The 22,405-nt window shown below is 26.0% G+C and overlaps 1 protein-coding gene across 1 annotated transcript in view; it reads right to left on the bottom strand.

Moving 5' to 3' along the window:
• Window positions 1-22,405, bottom strand: part of LOC117172367 — a 504,467-nt gene that overhangs the window by 116,774 nt on the left and 365,288 nt on the right. Inside the window, exon 12 of the mRNA XM_033360222.1 lies at window positions 5,967-6,073. Within this exon, the coding sequence (XP_033216113.1) occupies window positions 5,967-6,073 (107 nt within the window). The remainder of the gene's footprint in view (window positions 1-5,966; window positions 6,074-22,405) is intronic.

The following is a 22,405-nucleotide window of genomic DNA, read 5'->3' as shown; positions in this document are numbered from 1 at the left end:
AAATGGATTGCAAGTGGATTACTCCCGCTTAAAAGTGGATTGCTTTTGATTGCAAATGTTTTACTGGATTAGAACTGAATTATTCTAGTTCATGTCTGGATTGCTTAGGCTTAAAAGTGGATTACGCTAGATTAGAGCTAGACTACTTGAGTTTAACATGGATTACAAGTGGATTACTCCAGTTAATAGCTGGATTGATCTGATTACTAGTGGATTACTCAGATTAATGTGCAGAATTCTGGAAAATAAAACCAAGAATCAAACGACCAAATGTCGGCAACTATTATAAAATTTTCCTATTGAAATTTGAAGTAAGATAAAAACACTTTTATAAAAAAAAATCAGCAACGTTTCGGAATTCAAACAGAATCTTATCAAGGCAAAGAAAAAAAAAGAAAATAATAAATATTCTAGTGGGCAGATTTGATTTTTAATTTGATTTTAATCTAATTTAAATTTCTTAGATTATTATGGATTAGAGCTGGATTACTCCCATTTAAAAAGGATTGCAAGTGGATAACTGCCGATAACAATTGGATTGCTCCATTTTGGAGCTGGAATGGTCTGGTTTACCAGTGGATTATGCTGGATTAGAGCTGACCTACTCCCGTTTGGAATGGATTATAAGTCGATTACTGACAATTAAAAGTGGATTAATTCTGATTAAAAGTGGGTTACTCTGGATTAGAACTGGATTACTCCAGTTTATTACAGTTGCACTGCTCCCGTTTATAATGGATTACAAGTGGATTACTGCCAATTAAAAGTGGATTACTACTGATTACAAATGATTTACGCTGGATTAGAAATGGATTACTCCAGTTTATAGCTGGAATGCTCTGACTAATCAGTAGATTACTCTGGATTAGAGCTGGACTACTCCTATTTGAAATGTATTACAAGTGAATTACTGCCGATTACAAGTGGATTACCCTGGATTAGAAACAGACTACACTGGATTAGAAATTGATTACTCCTATTTAGAATGGATTAAAAGTGGATTGCTATCAGTTGAAAGTGGATTACTTCTGATTACAAGTGGTTTACGCTGGATTAGAAATGGATTACACTAATTAATACCTTGATTTCTCTGTCGCACAAGTGGATTACGATGGATTAGATAAGGGTTAATTCCATTAAGCGTGGATTACAAGTGGATTAAACCGGTTTTTACCTGAATTTTGGTCTTGCTTAATAATGGATTATTTTGGATTAGAGCTGGACTACTCTGAATTAGAATATTGATTACTGTAATTTGGAATTGATTAAAGTGGATTACTTTCAATTGAAAGTGGATTACTCCTAATTACAAGTGGTTTACACTGGATTGGAAATGGATTACTTCAGATTATATTCGGATTGCTCTGCCTCACCATTGGATTACTTGGATTAGAGCTGAACTAATCCAGTTTTGTATAGATTAAAAGTGGATTATTGTCGATTGAAAGTGGATTACTGCTGATTACAATTGGTTTGCTCGGGATTAGAAATGGATTACACTAGTTAATACCTTTATTGCTCTGTCACACAAGTGGATTACGCTGGACTAGATATAGGTTAATGTCGCTTATAATGGATTACAAGTGGATTAGTTAGATTTTTACCCAGATTTTTGTCTTGCTTATTATACTAGTTAATACCTTGATTTCTCTGTCGCACAAGTTGATTACGCTAGGCTAGATATGGGTTAATCCTGTTTAGAATGGATTAAGAGTGGATTACTTCTGATTAAAAGTAGTTTACTCTGGATTAGAATTGGATAACTCAAGTTTATTAGAGCTGGAATGCTCTGACTTATCAGTGAATTACTATCGATTAGAATTTAACTAATACAGTTTAGAATGCATTAAAAGTGGATTACTGCCAATTGAAAGTGGATTACTTCTGATTACAATTGGTTTATCTGGATTAGCGATGGATTACATTAGATAGTACCTTCATTGCTCTGTTTCACAAGTAGATTACGCCTCCATTTATAATGGATTACAAGTGGATTATAATGGATTACAAGTAGATTACTCTGAATTAGAAATTGATACTCCGGATTAGAAATGGATTACACTCTATTAGAAATTGATTACTCCCATTTAGAAAGGAATAAAAGTGGATTACTGTCAATTAAAAGTGGATTACTTCTATTACAAGTGGTTTTCGCTGGTTTAGAAATGAGTTACTCTAGTTTATAGCCGAATTGATCTGCCTCACCAGTGGATCACTCTCGATTAGAACTGAACTAATAAAGTCTAGAATGAATTAAAAGTGGATTACTGCCAATTGAAAGTGGATTATTTCTGATTACAATTGGTTTATCTGGATTAGAAATGGATTACATTAGTTAGTACCTTCATTGCTCTGTTCCACAAGTAGATTACGCTGGGCTAGATATGGGTTAATCCCGTTTTGAATGGATTACAAGTGGATTAATCCAGATTTTATCTGCATTTTTGTCTTGCTTGTTAATGGATTATTCTGGATTAGAGCTGGGCTACCCCGTTTACAATGGATTGCAAGTGGATTATTATGGATTACAAGTGGAGTATAGTGGATTACAAGTGGATTACTCTGAATTATAAATTGATTACTGCGGGTTAGAAATGGATTACTGTGGATTAGAAATTGATTACTCCCATTTCGAATGGAATGAAAGTGGATTACTGTCCAATTTCAATTTGCAGTAATCCACTTGTAATCTGGATTGGAAAAGGATTACTGCGGTTTATAATTGGATTCGTAGTTCGCATAAGAAAATTGTATTACAATGCAATAAATTTTTCCGCACGCAAATTCTGGTTATTTAAATGAAAAATCGATTTAATTAAATTGCTTCATTGAAAATATACATATATTTACAGAAATCTGGAATCCCCTTTATAATTTATTTGAAGCCCGGAGCCAAAAGTTACATGTCTGGATGCGAGAAGCGTTGGTTTCTAGTTTGTGGGGCTTTATTATTGCCTTCCGAGGTAGTAAATGTCCAAAATGTAATTAGGATCTCAACCGAGTGCCGCTTTTGTACCGAATAAGGGCTTATTGTTACATCGGGTTTCGATAATGTACAATTATATACTCTTCTCTCTGAAATCCGCTTAAGCGAATGGGGAATTTCATTGAAATTGTGGAAACGGTTAAAATCGTTGAAAATTCAGACCTCTGTATCAATTTATTAAACAGGTCAAGTATTTCTCGTTGAAAAATATAAATACATTGAAAATTATATCATTTTGAAATAATTTTCAGTTAGAAATATTAAAAATTAGGACGACAGAAAAGCTAGAAAACTCCCAAATTTAAACAATTGAAAAAATCATTTTTTAATCAATATTATTTATTTATTTATTAAAAATACAATAATAAAATGTTTTTATCAAATCATTTTTTTTGGCTTCAAGTTTTTGAATCATCTTTTAAATTTAAAATAATAATAATTGTATAAAAATGGTATGAAAAATAATTTCAAAAAAAGTGGACCTTAAACAAAAAAAAAAGAAAATTCTCCCTACATTTTTCCGGAACAATAATTTCAAAATATTTTTAATAAGTAAATACTATTTATAAAAAAAGGTTATTTCAATTGTTTAAATTCGAGGATTTTCTAGTTCGGATATTCTATAATTTGGCAATTCGGTAATATTATAGTTGGGAATTTAATTATTTGGAAATTTTCCAATTCGGAATTTTACTGTTTTGGAAATTTTATAATTTCAGGAATCCTATTATTCGTGAGTTTTCCAATTTGGGAATTGTATAGTGTCGGGAATCTTATTTTTCGGAATTTTTCAGTCGTCCCTCGGAAATTTTCAAATTCAGGGAAATTATAAGCGGTCGGCAATTTTATTATTCGAATATACTTCAATTTAGAATTTTCCGTTTCGGGAAAATAAACAATTTTAAGAATTTTATTACTCGTGAATTTTATTATTCGGGAATTTTCCAATTCGGGAATTTTTTTCAAAATTCTTTTCTTTTTTTCGGTTGAAAATAAATATTTTATAGTTAAAAATTCGATTAGTTAAAAATTCGTTTTTTTTTTGTTTAAAATTAATTTATTTTTGTTGAAAATTCAACTTTTTGGTTGAGAATTCTTTAATTTTGTTGAAAATTCTTCTTTTTTCGTAAAAAAAATTAACTAACGGGATAAAAGTTAAATTACTTTGCTAAAAATACATTTTTTTGTTTACGATTCAAAATATTAGTTGAAAATTCATATTTATTGTTAAAAATGTAAATGTTTCGTTACGAATTACTTTTTTTTCTCTGAAAAAATTACTTTGATATTAAAAAATTAAATTATTCCCGTTTTGATAGAAAATTTTATTTTATTTTAATTAAAAAGTTCAAATTCAAATTTTTCGTTGAGAATTCTTCAATTTGATTGAAAATTCACCTTTTCTAATAAAAAAATTAACTAATGACTTCTAACTTAATTACTTAGTTGAAAATGAATTTTTTGGTTGAAGGTTCATAATTTCAATTGAAAATTCATCTGTTTCGTTGAAAATTTAACTATTTTGTAAAAACTTCGTTTTATTTAAGTTAAAAATAGATTTTTTAATCGACAATTTAACGTTTTGTTTGACAATTCTTAAAAATTAATCTATTTCAATTAAAAATTTGAATTTTTGTTTGAGTTTTTTAAAAATTCTTTGAAAATTCATCTTTTTCTGTGAAAAAATTAACGACTTATAAATCAAACAACTTTGTTGAAAATTAATTATTTGGTTGTCGATTTATAATTTTAATTGAAAGTTCATCTGTTTAGTTGAAAATTGAACTATTTTGTTGAAAATTTCTTTTTTCGGGTTGAAAATAAATTTGTTTATTTAAAAATATAACGTTTTTAACAAGTCTTGAATTTTAGTTAAAATTCGTTTTTTGAATTGAAAACTATATTTTCTTTTAATCGAAAATTTAAATTTTTGATTGAATTCGTGAATTTTGCTAACCATCCGTTTTTTAATTGAATTTTTTAAATTAAAAATTTAACGTTTGGTTTGAGAATTTTCGAATTCGCTTAAAAATTCGTTTTTTGAGTAGAACAGTATTTTTCTTTGATTGAAAATTGCATTTTTTGCTTAAGGATTCTTAAATTTGGTTAAAAATTCGTCTTTGTTGGTAAAAAAATTAAATAGGGAGTTAGAAATTTACCTGCTTTGTTAAAAACGTATTTTTTTTATTGAAAATTTATAATTTTAATACAAAATTTATCTCTTTGGTTGAAAATTGAACTACTTTGTTAAAAATGCTTTTTTTGTGTTGAAAATTAATTTTTTTGAATTGAAAATTATTTTTTTGACAATATAAAATTTTACTTTCTGTTTGAGAATTTTTAAACTTGATTGAAAATTCTTCTTTTTAGGTAAAAAAATTAACTCATTACTTAAAAATTTAACTACTTTAAAAAATGCATTTTTTGTTAGACTTTTAGTTGAAAATATATCTTTTTGGTTGAAAATTTAACTTTTTTGTTAAAAATTCCATTTTCTTTTGGTTGAAAAATTAATTTGGTAATTGAAAACTTAACTATTTCATTTTTGGTCGAAAATGGATCTTTTTTAATAAAAAATTCCGCCATTCAATTGAAATTTTATATAGTTGCAGATAGTTACAAATTCTTCTTTCTTGGTTTAAAATTCGACAACTTAATTGAATTTTGAACCGCTTAGTTCCAAATCCACTTTATTGGTTGAAAATTCAACTAATATTTTAAAAAATCGTTTTTTGGGAATGAAAATTATTTTTTTTTAAATAATAGTAATGTCAAATTTGAATTGATATTGGCAAAATCGAGATAAAGCTAGTTTAAAATCGTTTTGGGTGGGTAAAGAAACGATTCTTAAACTACCTTAAGTTTTATTAAAAAAATATATTATTTTTTATTTTTTTATTTTAATTTTAAAATGGGAAGATTTGTCCAAGCCAACCGCAAGATCCATTTCAGTCTCTAAAATTGTTTGTTCAGCACTCACCCGCTTATGTAAAAGTTCGATGCATTCTCGGACTCTTTGGATTTGTCTCAAATCGCCTCCACCTCGATCCACTTCTCTTCTCAATGGACTGGTCATACTTCTCTCGCCTGCAAAAATTCAATTAAAAATTTATTTAAATTTATTCAAAATTTATTATAATTTCTTAAAAATTATTAATATTTATTAAAATTAAATCGGTGTAAATCAAAATTTAGATTTTTTAATATTCAAGTTTACTGAAAAATTCTTTTAAATAAAAAAAAAAGAATTAAATGATCAAATTTGAAAGCACTTTTAAATATCTAAAAAGAAAAAAATGGAAAGAGAGAGAGAGGGGGGGAAGAAGAAGGTATCCTTCTAAATTCATTCCTGTTTTTCTTTCGGTTTTTTAAAAATATTTTTCACTAACATTTAAAAAAGTTTCAAATAAAAATTTCTTAAGTTTATTTGATTATTTATTTTCCAGGTTTATATTCCATGCAATATTTCAAATCTTATTTATATAATATTTCAAAATCAAACACTTTAATTTTAAATAAAAAACAGTTGAATTTTACTAAGAATAACGATTTTTTAAGAAAATATGTAAATCCTCAACGAAAATGGAATCATTTTCAACTAGTAGCATTTTTAACCAAATAAGATGAACTTTTAATTAAAGGAAACGAATTTTTTATAAAATAGTTACATTTTTAACACTAAATAATAAATTTTCAATGCAAAAGTTAACCTAAATCCAAATACTCGAATTTTTACTAAAAAATATAAATTCACAATAAAAAATTAAATAATTAAATTTTCAGTGACAAAAAATTGATTTTTGACAACAACAAAAAATTCCAACAAAATAGTTAAATATTTAAGTAAGAAGATTAATTTTCTGTCAAAGAAGCCCAAATTTCAACAAAGTACATGCATTGTGAACTAGGAAAGACAAATTTTCACCAAAAATTAGATTGACAAATTTTGCAGCTAAAAATTAATTTTTAACAAAAAACAACGTTTTTTGACCATAGTTATGAATTTTTAACTAAAAATAATAAATTTTAAAATAAAAAGGGATTTGATGAATTTTCAGTTAAACACATTAATTTTAATGAAAAAAAAAGAATTTTTAATAAAAAATACGAATTTTCTAACATCAAAAACATAAATTTTCTACAAGAAAAAAGATTCTAAAAATACAAAAACAAATTTTCAACCAAAGTGATAACTTATCAACAAATAAATATAAATTTTTAACTAAAAATTAGATAAGTGAAATTTCACTCAAAGAAATTAGTTTTAAACAAACAAAAAACACGAAGATTAATTTTTTATTAAAGAAGATGAATTTTTGAGAAAATACACGCCATTAGACTTAAATAGCCAAATTTCGACGAAAAAAAACAAACAAATTTACAATAAAAAATAAAATAGTTAAATTTTCATCAAACAAATTTTTAACAAAAATTTTCAATTTTCAATCAGTGATGAATTTTTGACTAAAAATGATCAATTTTCAATTAAAAATGAAATCGATAAATTTTCAGTTAAAGAAGTTATTTTTGATAAAAAAAAATATTAACGAGACAAAAAACAAAAAATAATAATTTTCAAGTAAAAAGATGACATTTTTAAGAAGAAGATTAATCTTCTATTTACAAAAGACGAATTTTTAACAAAATACATAAATTAAAAAAAAAACAGTCAAATGTCGAATAGAAAAATATAAATTAATAATAATAAATAAAACAGTTAAATTTTCATTAAAAAATTAAATAAAACAAATTTTTAACCAAAAATATGAATTTCCAACCAAATTGATGAATCTTCAACCAAAAAAATGAATTTTTAATAAAATAGTTTTACTTTTAACGAAGCAACTGAGACTTTAACCAAAAAAGTCCAATTCTTAACGAACAATGTAAAAGTTGGTAGTTCAGTAAAAAAATTATTTTAATTAAAAAATTCAAAATCAGTTGAATTCGCCCATAAAATAGTAATTTTCCACGAAAAAATTAATTTTATAACAACAATATTAATTTTCTACAAAAAAAAAAAACGAATTTTCTAAAAAATATTAACATTTTTTAACCTGAAAATATGAATTTTTAACAACGAAACTTTTTTTCTCTAAATAGACTAATTTTCTACAAAAAAATATAAATTCTCAAAGAAAAATGTGATAGCTGATGTTTCAATCAAAAAACAATTTAATAAAAAAAAGTCAAAATCAGTTGAATTCATCCAAAAAAGACGAATTTAAAAAAAAGTTAAATTCTAAACGAAAACAAACTTCTTTTCAACCAAACATCATCTTGGTGAATTTTTAAAAATCTTTTGAACACGCTCGAATTATTTATAAAATCTTAAAGAAATCTTTCTAAATTAACAAAAAATAAAGTTTTCAAAATACTAAAATAATTTGATATTTTCCCAGACATGTTCATAAAAGCTTTTTAACTTTTCGAAACCTTTCAAAATCCTTAAAAACCTACAAGATATAATTTCGAAATGTTCAAAAATCTATATTATATTACACCTTTTTCGAAATCATGTAAAATTATAAATTATTTTTTAAACTTTCTCAATTTTTGTCCATTTAAATAAAATAAAAATTTTTTATTCCATTGTAACAATTTAAACACTATTAAATGAATACTAAATTAAAAAATTAAAAAATGCTTCTTTTTATTTTTTGTTGATTTTAAGATTTTTGAATTAAAAAAAATAAGAATAAAAGAAAAAAGATAAAAAAAAAAGGAAGAGCATTTGAATATTGCCTTCTTTTTCCTTCCCCATTTTTATTTTTCTTCAATTGAATGGGTACACAAAGTCCAAAAATCGTTGGACTTTTTTTTATTTTCCAGAGCTTTGAAGCTACATTTTAACTTATTTCAATAACAAAAATTCTATAGAGAATAATTTAAACATTCAAAGCTATTTTTTATCTTCAATTTTCAACTAAACGAAAAGCAAAGTTCCCGCTGGAAGCTTAAGTAAAGTTTTAAGCACGATCCCTAACTTTTCCGAAAGCCAAATATACTTAGTCTACAGACTATACTTATAAAAGTGAATTAAACAAAAGCACGCAAATACATCTGCTTTAGAATTTTTATTTTTGCTGAAACTTTAAATACCTTTTTTTATTAAATATCTTTAAACTCAAAAAGACTATTAATTTTATTCAAAATTAAAGAATGATTTTTAAAAAAAATTTAATTAATGATATATAGAAAATAATATTTAAAATAATTATTTAAGACATTTTAGTATTTAAATTGATAATGCGATTAAATTATTTACTTGATGTCTCAAAGCTCAATCTTTAAATTCAAAATTTTTCACATCATATTTTTACAATATAATTTAAATATTGTGACAGATAAAAAAATGAAATATTTTCACAAATTTAAACATTGTTTTTCAATGGAAATTAGTTACTTCATTTATATATTTTGTCATTCTTATTGAATTAATTTTTATTAAATCTTTGGTGAATACTTTAAAGTTTATTTAATTAAATTAATAATACCAATAAATAAAAGTTTCAAACAAAAATATTTGAATTGCATTGATTGCTGCTAAGGGTTGTGTTGGAGTTTTATTTTTCGATGCTAAAGATTGTTATTTTCCGTTGCTATGGGTTTTTATTTCCTGTTGCTAGGGGATGTTATTAACCTTGTTTAATGATATTTATTATTTATTGCTCTGGAGTTGTATTGACTGTTGCTATGGGTTATTTTCCATTGCTGGGGAGTTCTAATTAGTGTTGCTAAGTGTTGTTATTTTCAAATTCTGGGAAAATGAACAGTTTTCTAAAGGATGTTATTGTCAATTGCTAGGGGATGTTATTAACCATTTCTGAGGGATATTATTATTAATTGCTGGAGAACTGTATTAACAGTTGTTATTTTCCATTGCTGGAAAGTTCTCCTGATTTTTGCTAAGTGCTGTTATTCTTCAATGCTGGGGAGTTATATTGACTGTTGCTCAGGATTGTTATTGACTGTTGCTAAGGTTTTTTTACTAGTCGTTTCTATAAGATATTATTTACCTTTTCTAAGGGTTATTGTTTTATCTTGCTAAAAATTTGTATTGAATGTTACTAAATATTATTATTTTACGTTCCAGCAGATGTTATTATCCGTTAACAATATTTGCTATTGACTGTTTCTATAAGATGTTATTGAGCATTGTTTATGGTTAATTTTCAACATTGCTAAAGGTTGTGATTGACCATTGCTAGAAAATTGTACATATCGTTGTTAAAACTGTTATTTACCATTATTAGGACATGTCATTTCCTTTTTATAAGGAGTATTCTTGACGGTTTCTAGAGAATGTTATTAGCCGTTGCTAGGAATTGTTCTTGACCAATTTTAGGGAGTTACTTTATCATTTCTTAGGGTTGTTATTGACTGTTTCTAAGGTTTGTTATTGTCCGTTTCTAAGTTTGTTACTGTCCGTTGCTAGGCAATTTTTGTAACCGTTGATGAGGGTTGTTCTTGGCCGTTTCTAGGTAGCTGTATGCTAAGGGTTGTTATTGATTGTTGCTGAGGTTTCTTACTAGCCGTTGCTAGATGATGTTATTGACAATGGCTAAGATTTGTTATTGCCCGTTTCTAGGGAGTTGTATTGATCTTTGCTAAATGCTTTTATTATTTTTTGCGAAGGATTGCTATTGACTGTTTCTAGAGGATGTTATCGAGCGTTGTTAAGAGTTGATGCTAACCTTTGCTAAAGGTTGTGATTGACCATTGCTAGGAAGTTGTATTTATCATCTCTAAGGGTTGATTCTTTGTCTGTTGGCTGGGTACTGATTTGGTATTGACTGTTGCTAAAATTTTGTACTGAACCTTGCTAGTGGATGTTTGTGGCAGTTGCTAAAGGTTGTTATTAACCATCGATAGAGAATGTTATTGACCATTGCTGAAGTATTTTATTGACCTTTGCTAGGCAATGTTATCAGCCGTTGCTAAGAGTTGTTCTTCACTATTTCAAAAGAGTTGCATTTATCATTTCTAACGGTTGTTCTTGACTGCTGCTAAAAAATTTTACTGGTCCTTTCTGGTACATGTTAGTCGCAGTTGCTACGTATTGTTATTAACCACTGATAAGTGAAGTTATTAACCGTTGCTAAAGTTTTTCATTATCCGTTGCTAGGAAATGTTATTAGCCGTTGCTAAGAGTTGTTCTTGGGCATTTCTATTAGGGTTGTTTTTATAATTGCTAAGGGTTGTCATTGTCTGTTGTAAACTTTCTGTACTGACGGTTGCAACAGGATGTTAGTGACCGTTGCCAAGATTTTCTATGAACCGATAGTAGATAATGTTATCGACCGTTACTAGTGTTTGTTATCAAATGTTGCTAGAAGATGTTATTGACTTTCCCTAAGGGCTGTTATTATCCGCTGTACTGATCTTGTAGTGATCCTTGCTAAGTGTTATTTTACGTTATTGAACGTTTTCAGGGAATTTTATTCATTCTTACTAAGGCCTGTTATTGACTGATGTTAGGGGATGCCATCAACAGTTTCAAAGGATGTTCTTAATCATTTCGAGGGAATTTTATTCATTATTTCTAAGGAATTTTATTGACTGCTCCTAAGGTTTTTTATTTAGCCTTGCTATTAAATGTTAGTGAAAGTTGTTACAGGCTGTTATTAACCATTGATAGATGATGTTATTGACCGTGACTAAGACTTGTTATTTTCTGTTTGCTAGTAGATGTTAATAGTAGATGTTAATTGCTAGAAAAGGTTATTGACCCTTACTGAAGGTTGTTATTGTCCGTTTCTAGTAACTTGTACTGATAGTTTCTGAATGTTATTTTCCGTTATTGATCGTCTCCAAGGAATATTCTTCATCTTTGCTAAGGCCTGCTATTGGTCGCTGCTACTGGTTGGTTTAAATCACTATTCGATGATGCTATTGACCCTTACTAAAGTAAGATACTGTCGGTTCGTAGAAAATGTTATTATCCGTTACTAAGGGCTGTTCTTGACTATTTATAGGGACTTGTAATTATAATTTATAATGATTGTTATGAACTGTTGCTAAGGTTATGTACTGACGGTTGCTAGAGGATGTTGGCGACTCTTGCCAAGATTTGGCATTAACCGTTGCTAGATGTTATTATTGATTTTTACTAAGAATTGTTATTAACTGTTGCTAAAAGATGTTATTAACCTTTGCTGAAGGTTTTTTATTGTCCGTTTCTAGGAACTCGTACTGATCGTTGCTAAATGTTATTTTTCGTTATTGACTGTCTCCAGGGAATGCTCTTTATCTTGGCTAAGGCCTGCTATTGGCCGATGCTACAGGTTGTTATTAACCATTCATGGATGATGTTATTAACCTTGCTAAAGTTTGTTATTGCCCATTTTTAGAAATTGTTATTAGCCGTTCTTAAGGATTGATTTTGGCTATTTCTGGGGAGTTGTATTTATCAATTCTAAGGGTTGTTATTGATTATTGCTAAGGTTATGTACTGACGGTTACTAGAAGATTTAATTAACCGTTACTAAGATTTGTTATCAACTATTGCTAGAGGATGTTATTAACCGTTTCTAAGGTTCGTTTTGAACTCTTTGCTAGGAGATGTTATTGATCCTTACTGAAGGTTGTTATTGTCCATTTCTAGAAACTTCTACTGATCGTTGCTGAGTGTTATTTTCCGTTATTTACCGTTTCCAGGAAATGTTTTCATCGTTCCTAAGGCCTGTTATTGGCTGCTGTTAAGGGATGTTATGAACCGTCACTAAAGTTTTTTTTTTAATTTACCCGATTCACGGTCTATAACAATTTATTTTAATTCATTTTAAATCGTTTACGTACATCAAATGCTAGTATTGTATACATAAAAAGGAGAATGCAGATTTAAAGAGAATGAAACAGGAGAAAAGCAAATAATTGTTGAATTGAAGTTCAGACCGTACTCTAATCCCAGAGGATAACATTTATGGGAGGAGTGACTTATGGTTATGGAGTTTCTGAAATTCCTAGTTTGCTGAGAGTAAAACGAGAATTTCATGTATCTCGGTGATGTTTCGCGAGAACAATATGCAGAAAATCAATGGAGTGCTACTTGGAGTAAGACTTCTGCCTAAAATCATACTCCTCAAAATGAATTATTCATTATTTGTAAGCTTACAGCTTTCGGAATACTTTTGCTTATATTACAGGATTCTTAGAAAAGTTCCTGTGACTGCGATCTGTGTCCGAAAAAACGTCATGCTTTCATAATGCTGAATTGTTCCAAAGGAACCCAAAATTATAAATTGTTCCAAAGGAACCCACAGTTATAAATTGTTTCAAAAGAATCCAAAATGAAAAATTGTTCCAAAGGAACCCCACATGATAAATCATTCCAAAGGAACCAAAAATGATCCATGGTTCCAAAGGAACCAAAAATTATAAATAAAAATACTCAAAATGATAAGTTGTTCCAAAGTAAAACGCTCAATTGTCCCAAGGAGCCCAAAATGATAAATTGTTCCACAGCAATTCAAAAAATAAATTGTTCCAATGGAACCCAACATGTTAAATTATTCCAAAGGAACCCAAGATGATCAATGGTTCCGAAGGAACCAAAAATTATAAATTAAAAAAAAAAACACAAAATGATAAGATGTTCCAAAGTAACCCGAAACGCTCAATTATTCCAAGGGAACCCAAAATGATAAATTGTTCCAAAGCTATTTAAAAGAATAAATTATTTCAAAGGAACCCCACATGATAAATTATTCCAAAGGAACCCACGATGGTAATTGGTTCCAAACTAACCCAGAATTATAAATTGTTTTAAAGGAACCCAAAATGATAAATTGTCCCAAAGGAACCCAACATTATCAATTGTTCTAAAGGTACCCAAAATGGTCAATTGGTCCACAGCAATTCAAAATAATAAATTGTTCCAAAGGAACCCAAAATGATAAATGCTTCCAAAGGAACAAAAAATTAGAAAATGTTTCAAAGGAACCCAAAATGATAAATCATCCCAAAGAAACCCAAAATTATAAATTGTTCTAAAGGAAACCAAAATTATAAATTGTTCCAAAGTAACCCAAAATGATCAATTGTTCCAAAGGAGCCCAAAATGATAAATTGTCCCAAAGGAACCCAACATTATCAATTGTTCTAAAGGTACCCAAAATGGTCAATTGGTCCACAGCAATTCAAAATAATAAATTGTTCCAAAGGAACCCAAAATGATAAATGCTTCCAAAGGAACAAAAAATTAGAAAATGTTTCAAAGGAACCCAAAATGATAAATTGTCCCAAAGAAACCCAAAATTATAAATTGTTCTAAAGGAAACCAAAATTATAAATTGTTCCAAAGTAACCCAAAATGATCAATTGTTCCAAGGGAGCCCAAAATGATAAATTGTTCCAAAGCAATTCAAAATAATAAATTGTTTCAAAGGAACCCCACATGATAAATTATTGCAAAAGCCCCGAAAATGGTAATTGGTTTGAAAGTAACCCAAAATTATAAATTGTTTCAAAGGAACCCAAAATGATCAATTGTTTCAAAGCAATTCAAAATAAAAAACTGTTCCAAAGGAACCCAACATAATAAATTATTCCAAAGGAACCCAAAATGATAAATGGTTAAAAAGGAACCAAAAATTATAAATTGTTCTAAAGGTACCCAAAATGATCAATTGTACCACAGCAATTCATAATAATAAATTGTTTCAAAGGAACCTAAAATGATAAATGGTTCCAAAGGAAGCAAAAATTAGGGAATGTTTCAAAGGAAACCAAAATGATAAATTGTCCCAAAGTAACCCAAAATGATGAATGGTTCCAAAGGAACCCAAAATTGTAATTTTTTTTTTAAAATGCCCAAAATGATAAGTTATTCCAAAGCAACCCAAAACGATCAATTGTTTCAAGGAAACCCAAAATGATCAATTGTTCTAAAGGAACTAAAAATGATGAATTGTTCCACAGCAATTCAAAATAATAAATTTTTTCAAAGGTACCCCACATGATAAATTATTCCAAAGGAGCCCAAAAGGATGGCGCACCTTTTATGCTATAATAAATATTTAATGATATTGAAATGGGAAAAATTTAATGAAGAAAGTAATGTGATAGAGATTAGTCATTCTTAAAAGGAAAATAATGGAAATGAGTGACTAGAAAAAAGATTAATTAAAAATCAAAAACGAATAGCTAAGATTTCATATTAAAAAAATTACTTTCAACAAAAAATACTATTTATCTTTTTAAAAAAATTAATACATGAAGTTCCTACAAAATAATAAAACTCTTAGCTGAAAAAATTAAATAGTTAAATTTTCGATCAAAAAGAATTATTTTCAATGAAAATATATCATGTTTCTATCTATAAAAAATTTATTTTAACAAAATGTTTGAATTTTGAACCAAAATAGTTAAATTTTTAACCGCAAATATAAAATTTTAAATAAGAAGATTAATTTTCTACCAAAAAAGACGATTTTTGATTTTAAAAAATTAATCTTAAGCCAGGGGATTAATTTTCAACTCAAAAAGTCAAATTTTTAACAAAAAACTTTAAAAAAGCTATTTAAAATAAAAAATTAAATTAAATTTTCTTATAAAGAAAATAATTTTCAGCGAAAAGGAAAGAACGAATTTTCAAACAAAAAGATAAGTTTTTAAGCAAGAAGACTTTTGTTTTCTGTTAAAAAAGAAAAATGTTTAACAAAATAAATTAATTTTCAATAAAAAAAGGGATTTTGGCTATGAAAGATAAATTTGCAATGAGAAAAGAAACAGTTAAATTTTTAGTTTAAATAATAATTTTCAACCAAAATAGATAAATTTTTGACAAAGAAAAAAGACGAAGTTTTAACTAAAAACATGAATTTTCAACCTAAAAATATAAATTTCTAACAAAAATTAAATAATTGAAAACCAGTTGAATATTAGTTTTTATATTAAAAATTAAATTCCTTAACTAAAAATATCATTATTTCATTTTTAATTAAAAATTTATATCCTTCGTTGAAAATTTAAGATTTTTGTTGAAAAATTTTTTTTTTAGCAAAATTGAATATTTTTGTTAAAAATTAATCTGCCTTGTTTTTGAAAATTCGTCTTTTTTGGTTGTAATGAAACTTTTTGTTTAAAAGTTTATGCGTTTAGTAGAAAAATTCAACTATTTAATTAACAATTGAGTTTTGTTGTTTAAAACTAATCAGTTTTGTTGAAAATTTATCTTTTTTATTTGAAAATTCAACTATTTGGTTGAAAATTCATCTTTTTGATCGAAATTAACTTTTTCGGTTAAAAATTAATTTCGTTAACTCTAATATAAATATTTCATTTTTGATTCTAAATTAATCTTTTTTAGTTTGAAAATTCAACTGTTTAGTTGAAAATTATTCTATTTCCTTAAAAATTTCGTCTTTTTTGTATAAAATTCACTACGGGGTTAATAATCGAATTTTCTTTTTGTGAAAAATGCATTTCTTTTCACTGAAAATTGAACTGTTCCATTCTTGAATGGAAAAAAATTTTAGTTAAAAATTCAAGAATTTGGGTGAAAATTGAACTATTTCAGTTGAAAACTCTACTACTCGGTAGAAAATTTATTTATTTACTTAACAATTCGTCTTTTTCAGTAGAAGATTAATTTCTTTCTACAAAAAATCATGTTTCAGTAGAAAATTCAACTATTGAATTGCCAATTAATTTTTTTTTGTTTAAAGTTAATCTGTTTAGTAAAAAATTTATATTTTTCATTTTAATTTTCAACTAATTGCTTAAAAATTCATGCATTTTTTAAGTTTAATTTTCGATAAAAAAGTTATTATTCCATTTCTATTGTAAATTAATCTTTTTAGTTGAAAATTCAACTATTTGGTTGAAATCAATGTATTTTATTAACAATTTATATATTTTTTTAATCTGAATTTTTAGGTTAAAAATGTATCTGTTTTGTTGAAAATTCGTCTATTATGGTAGTAAATAAATCATTTTATTAAAAAATTAATATTTAAGAAAAAATTCAACGATTTCATTCACAATTAATTTTTTTTAAAATTATTCTGTTTTTTTTTATTTTATCTTTCTTATTTAAAAATTCCACTTTTCGCATCAAAATTAATGTGTTTTGTGCAAAATTCGACTTTTTCGGTAGAAAATTAATCAATTTGGTTCAAAATTTATGTTTTTTTTTTTTAAATGAAATATTTTATTTTCAATTTCAGGGATTTGAAGCGTTTTTAATTGAGTTTAATATAATAACCAAATTAATTTGATTCAAAATTAAAATTAAAAATTTCAATCAACCACCAAAAATGAGGCTTGTCTTGAAATTTGAATAATTAACCCTAAATCTCAACCACGATTGAATTTATGCCCTTGGAAGACTCTCCAAGTTTGGATTTAGTTTCGGGACTTGATATTTGAACTCGAGATATTAACGCCTTCCTTGGTATGCTCTCGAATTAATTTTAGAGTTCGACTAAATGCCGAAGGCAGTCGCAAAATCCCAAACTTTAGAGAATATATGTGCTCTCTGGGGAAATGAAAGCCATCATAATTAAAATGAGACGTCAACTTGTCAGAATGGAACACTGGAACATTGTTCCCTCAATTCTATTTTGACAGTTAATTTATTTTTAAACAAAAGTTTTATAAAATATTTTCCAGACAAGACGAATTTTTTATAAACAAGTTAAATTTTACAAATCAAAAATACGAATCTCCAACAAAAACTTTAATTGGCAACAAAAAACAATTTTAAATAAAATAGATCAATTTTTCACCGCAAACTAAATAGTTTAGTTTTCTATAAATAATTAATTTTCAACCAAAAAATGAACAAAAAACCTTGAATTCAACCGAATAGTTTAATCAAAAAAATCAATTAAGTGTTAGATGACAAATTGTTTCACAACATCGAACTAGATATATAAATTTTTATTCTAGATAATTTATTATTATTTATTATTGTAGATAACTAGATATTATAACTTTTTTTGCTAACATATTATAATTCCAGAGTTTTTAAGCAGAAAAAAATGTTTTCTTTTTTTACACATGGGTAATATTTTCTTTTTATTTTCAAAGAGAAAAGTAAAATAAAATTATTGAAAAAACTCATTTAAAAATTAAAACAATAGAAGCATGTTAATAATTTTGGAAGATTTTAAGATTAAATGTTTTGAAACAGATATGTAAAGATTTTAAGCAGTTAATATTTCATTCTGAAATAATAATTTTAAATTTTGAAGATTTAAAAATTGTTTAAAAAACACCCTAACTTCAGTTACGTAACATTTTTTTTGTATTAGTTTAAAAAACTTAATAGACGTTTTGTGAATAAAAATGGATTTTTGGGGTGAAAAACGGTATAGAAATAAATTTACAAATATTTTAAAGAAACACAAGAATACTTTTTGGTATTTTTTGAGTTACACGCATTTTCAAATTATTTACAAAGAAAAAAGAATTATCAGCAGTTTTTTTAGAATTATATAAGTTTGATCATTTTTATGAGATAATTAGTAAAAATTTTAGTCTTTTCAAAAGATATTTAGGCCTTTTATAATTTCAGAAGAAATAATAAATATTCCATAAATTTTCGGATATGCTTCCAAGGTTCAAAATATTCTTAATCTATGCAAAGCCTCTTGAATTCCTAGAAATATTTTTAAATGAATCCATTTTTTTTTAATTTTGAAAAATAATTTAAAATGTAAAAAATTTACCTCAAAATCTTCAAAAATTTCTTACGAATTTGAAGAAAATTATAAAATATTTCTGAATATTTCATATTCGCCAACAAAAAATCTAGATTAAAAAAAATATATATTTTACGGGATTTTACAAAATAATAGGAAAAGTTCGAGCTCTGTTAAAATTAAATATCTACACAATACTTCTTAAATTTTTAAAAATATTTTCATGTGACTGGAATTTTACTTGAAATTTTAAAAAGTTATTTAAAATCTAAAAAACTTTCTTTTTGTTTAAAAACTTTCACATAAATCTGCATTTTTTAAGTCTTCTGCAGTTTAAAAATCTTCTTTATTTTCCTTAAATCTTCGCAATATTTATAGAATTTTATAGTTTAAGTTATTTTTTATTTTTGAATGTTACGAAATTGACACATTTTGCTTTAAAATTTTTTACTCTTTCTCGAAATTTAAGGAAACATTTGATGTTTCAAAATCTTTTTTGAATTTTCTCCTAAAGATCATTTTTCAAATTAAAAAATCTAAAGAAATTGTTTTTGCAACCTAAAGAATTTATGTCATTATCCTGAATTTTTACAAAAGTTTTAAAATATCTTATAAATTTTCATTGTTTTTTAAATCGTTCAAAAAATTCTAAATATCTCTTAAATTTACTCAAATTTATTCTAAAATTATATATTTTGGCACGTGTTACTTTAAAGGCTTGTAAACCCTCTTTTAAAATTTTATGAAATAATTTGAAAAGTTGATGCCCTCAAAAATTAAGTTTACCTAAATTTGAATTAAATCCCAGAAAATGGAAATAATTGTATTAAAATTTTCCATATTTTTTTCAAACAATTTTGAAATCTTCAAAATTTAAAATTATTATTTCAGAATTAAATATTCAATGCTTAAAATTTTTACAAATCTGTTTCAAAAAATTTAATCTCAAAATCTTTCAAAATTAATTAACACGCTTCTATTGTTCTAATTTTTTAAATGAATTTTTTCAATAATTTTATTTTACTTATCTCTTTGAAAATAAAAAAAAAATTACCCATGTGTAAAAAAAAAGCATTTTTTTCTGCTTAAAAAACCTGGAATTATAATATGGTAGAAGAAAAAGTTATAATATCTAGTTATCTATAATAATAAATAATAATGAATTATTTATAATAAAAAGTTATATATCCAGTTCGATGTTGTGAAACAATTTGTCATCTAACAATTAATTAATTTTTTGATTAATGATAACATAAAAAACATTAAAAAATCGTTTTCATTCAAACATAAAAATAATGTGTACTCTACGTTTTCTTTTAATATCACATTCATTTTTGAAAATTTGTTTTATTGGTAACTTTTGATACTAATTTCAGAAAGAAATCAAATGTATTTTCATATGTTTCGAAAAATCGAATGGAAATACACATTTCAGTACATCAGAATAATTTGAAAAATTATCTAATTGAAATAATATAACTGCAAATTTAAATTAACTCTTAATATTCAAGTTATATTTAATATTCCATTATGTAACCTTTAAGACGATAATTAAATTAAGTTACTTAAATTTCAGGAAATAAGATTTCATCTTCATTTACTTTAATAATTAGAAAACGTTAATTGGCTAATAATCAATTGACCATTTTACAAAAGAAAAACCATTAAAATATAATTCTGTTATAAAACATTCCAAAAACTTTAACTTTATATATTTTTTCTAATTTGAACTTTTATTTTTTTTAATTTTATTTAATCTTAAACTTTTAAACTAATTCCAGAAAATGTCTCTTTTGGTAGAATCAGTTGATAATGAATTAATCGGTTCACAAAAAAAACATGAAACAATTATTTTCATCGTAGCATTCAAATAATGTTTACATTTTGTGTATATTCTCCTTCAAATGGGACGACTGAAAAATCCCGAAAAATAAAATTCCAGAATTAGAAAATTCCCGAATAATTAAATTCACGAATAATAAAATTACCGAAAAATAAAACTACCGATTTGGAAAATTTCCAAATAATAAAATACACGAATAATAAAATTACCGAAAAATAAAAAAACCGAATTTGAAAATTGCCGAAAAATAAAATTCACCAATAATAAAATTGCCGAAAAATAAAAATACCGAATTGGAAAATTCCCGAATAATACAATTTTCGAATAGTAAAATTTCAGAATTATAAAATTCCCGAATTGCAAAATTCCCGAATAATAAAATTCCTAACAGTTTTTTATATTACCGAATTATAAAATTCCCGAATATTAAAATTCCGGATAGTTTCTAATATTAGCGAATTGGAAAATTCCCGAATAATAAAATTCGCGACAGAAAATTGCCGATTTATAAAATATCCGAATTGGAAAATTCCCGAATATTAACAATTAGAATTTTTTAAAAATATATTTTATTGATTACAATTAGTTTGTTGATTGATTTGAAAATTGATTACACTAGTTTCAAAAATTATTTTTAATATTTAAAATTTCGAAGCTTATTTCTTGAATTTAAAATAGCAATAATTTTACATAAAATATTTCTAGGTAACGCATGTTTTTTCAATGTTCACAGTATTTAAAAAAATCCAAAAACGTTCGCAAAAATAAAATATATATTAATTTTAAATTGTATTTTTGCGAACGCTTTTTGTATTTGATAATTAATTTGATAATTAATCAGTTTACAAAAGAAGATGCATTCAACAATTATTTTCATTTATACACTCAAATATTGTTTAAATTATATTCTTTAAATTTGAAGTAGCATTTGTATACCTGTAATCTATTAATTAACTTGTAAATTAATTTTTTTTACATTCTCATCATTTATAATTGAGAAAGTATTAGAATTGTCGAAAATTTGACATCACACTTTTTCAACGGATATCCACGTTTCGAGACCCCCTGATTCTGAAAATCAGGTTTTCACGATGTCGTCTGTCTGTCTGTCCGTTCGTAAACACGATAACTCTCGAAAAAATGAACGAATCAAATTCATCTTTGGCAAGCTTTTTCTAGGTCCTAAAAAAAAGGACGAGTTCGTGAACCAGCCATTTTTGATTAAAATTCAAAAAGTGAGCGCATTTTGAAAATTTTTGAGACAACTTTTTTCTAAATTTGAAAATTCTATGTACGAATATTTATAGTATTGAAAAGAACAAACAATTTATCCTTATCACTTTTTTCGATTAAAAAAAACATTCTCAGAGTTATAGCGTTTTCAAAATTTTTTTAATCAACCGAAAATCAAAATTTGAAGCTGAAAAATGCACGATATGAAAAAAAGTCAAGAGAAGAAAAACATTTCTTTTTGAAAGCCCTACCAGATTATCATAACCAATTTTTGAATTTTTTTTCAAAAATCGGAAATTCAAATTTTTATTGCACAAAAAATAATGGAAAATGAAAAAATCCATTTGGTGGACAAACTATGTAGGATACGAAAAAACATGAATTAACAAAAATGGTTATCCGAAAAAAGATCTACAATTTCGTAAAAAATAACGTCTTGATAGGACGCGTACTTTTTGTTTTATTCGTGAAAAATAACGTTGAAAAAAATAAAATAAAAAAAATGTGTGGAAAAACGACTAAAGTTACGAGGAAAACATCCAACAAAACCTGTTTACAAATCTCTGTCGGAAATCGAGCGCGGAGCGCTAGCGCACAGTGGGGTGAAATCGGAAAACGAGGTTCAAAATGACATTTAGAACGCAATTATGCACCGATTTTAGAATTTTTTTTTTTGAAAAATTCAGAAATAAA

Source organism: Belonocnema kinseyi, chromosome 5 (genome assembly GCF_010883055.1).
Source record: "Belonocnema kinseyi isolate 2016_QV_RU_SX_M_011 chromosome 5, B_treatae_v1, whole genome shotgun sequence".
NCBI classification, from domain to species: Eukaryota; Metazoa; Arthropoda; class Insecta; order Hymenoptera; family Cynipidae; genus Belonocnema; species Belonocnema kinseyi.
The sequence above is the reverse complement of the archived record's forward strand: the minus strand, read 5'-3'. Positions and strand labels throughout refer to the sequence as shown.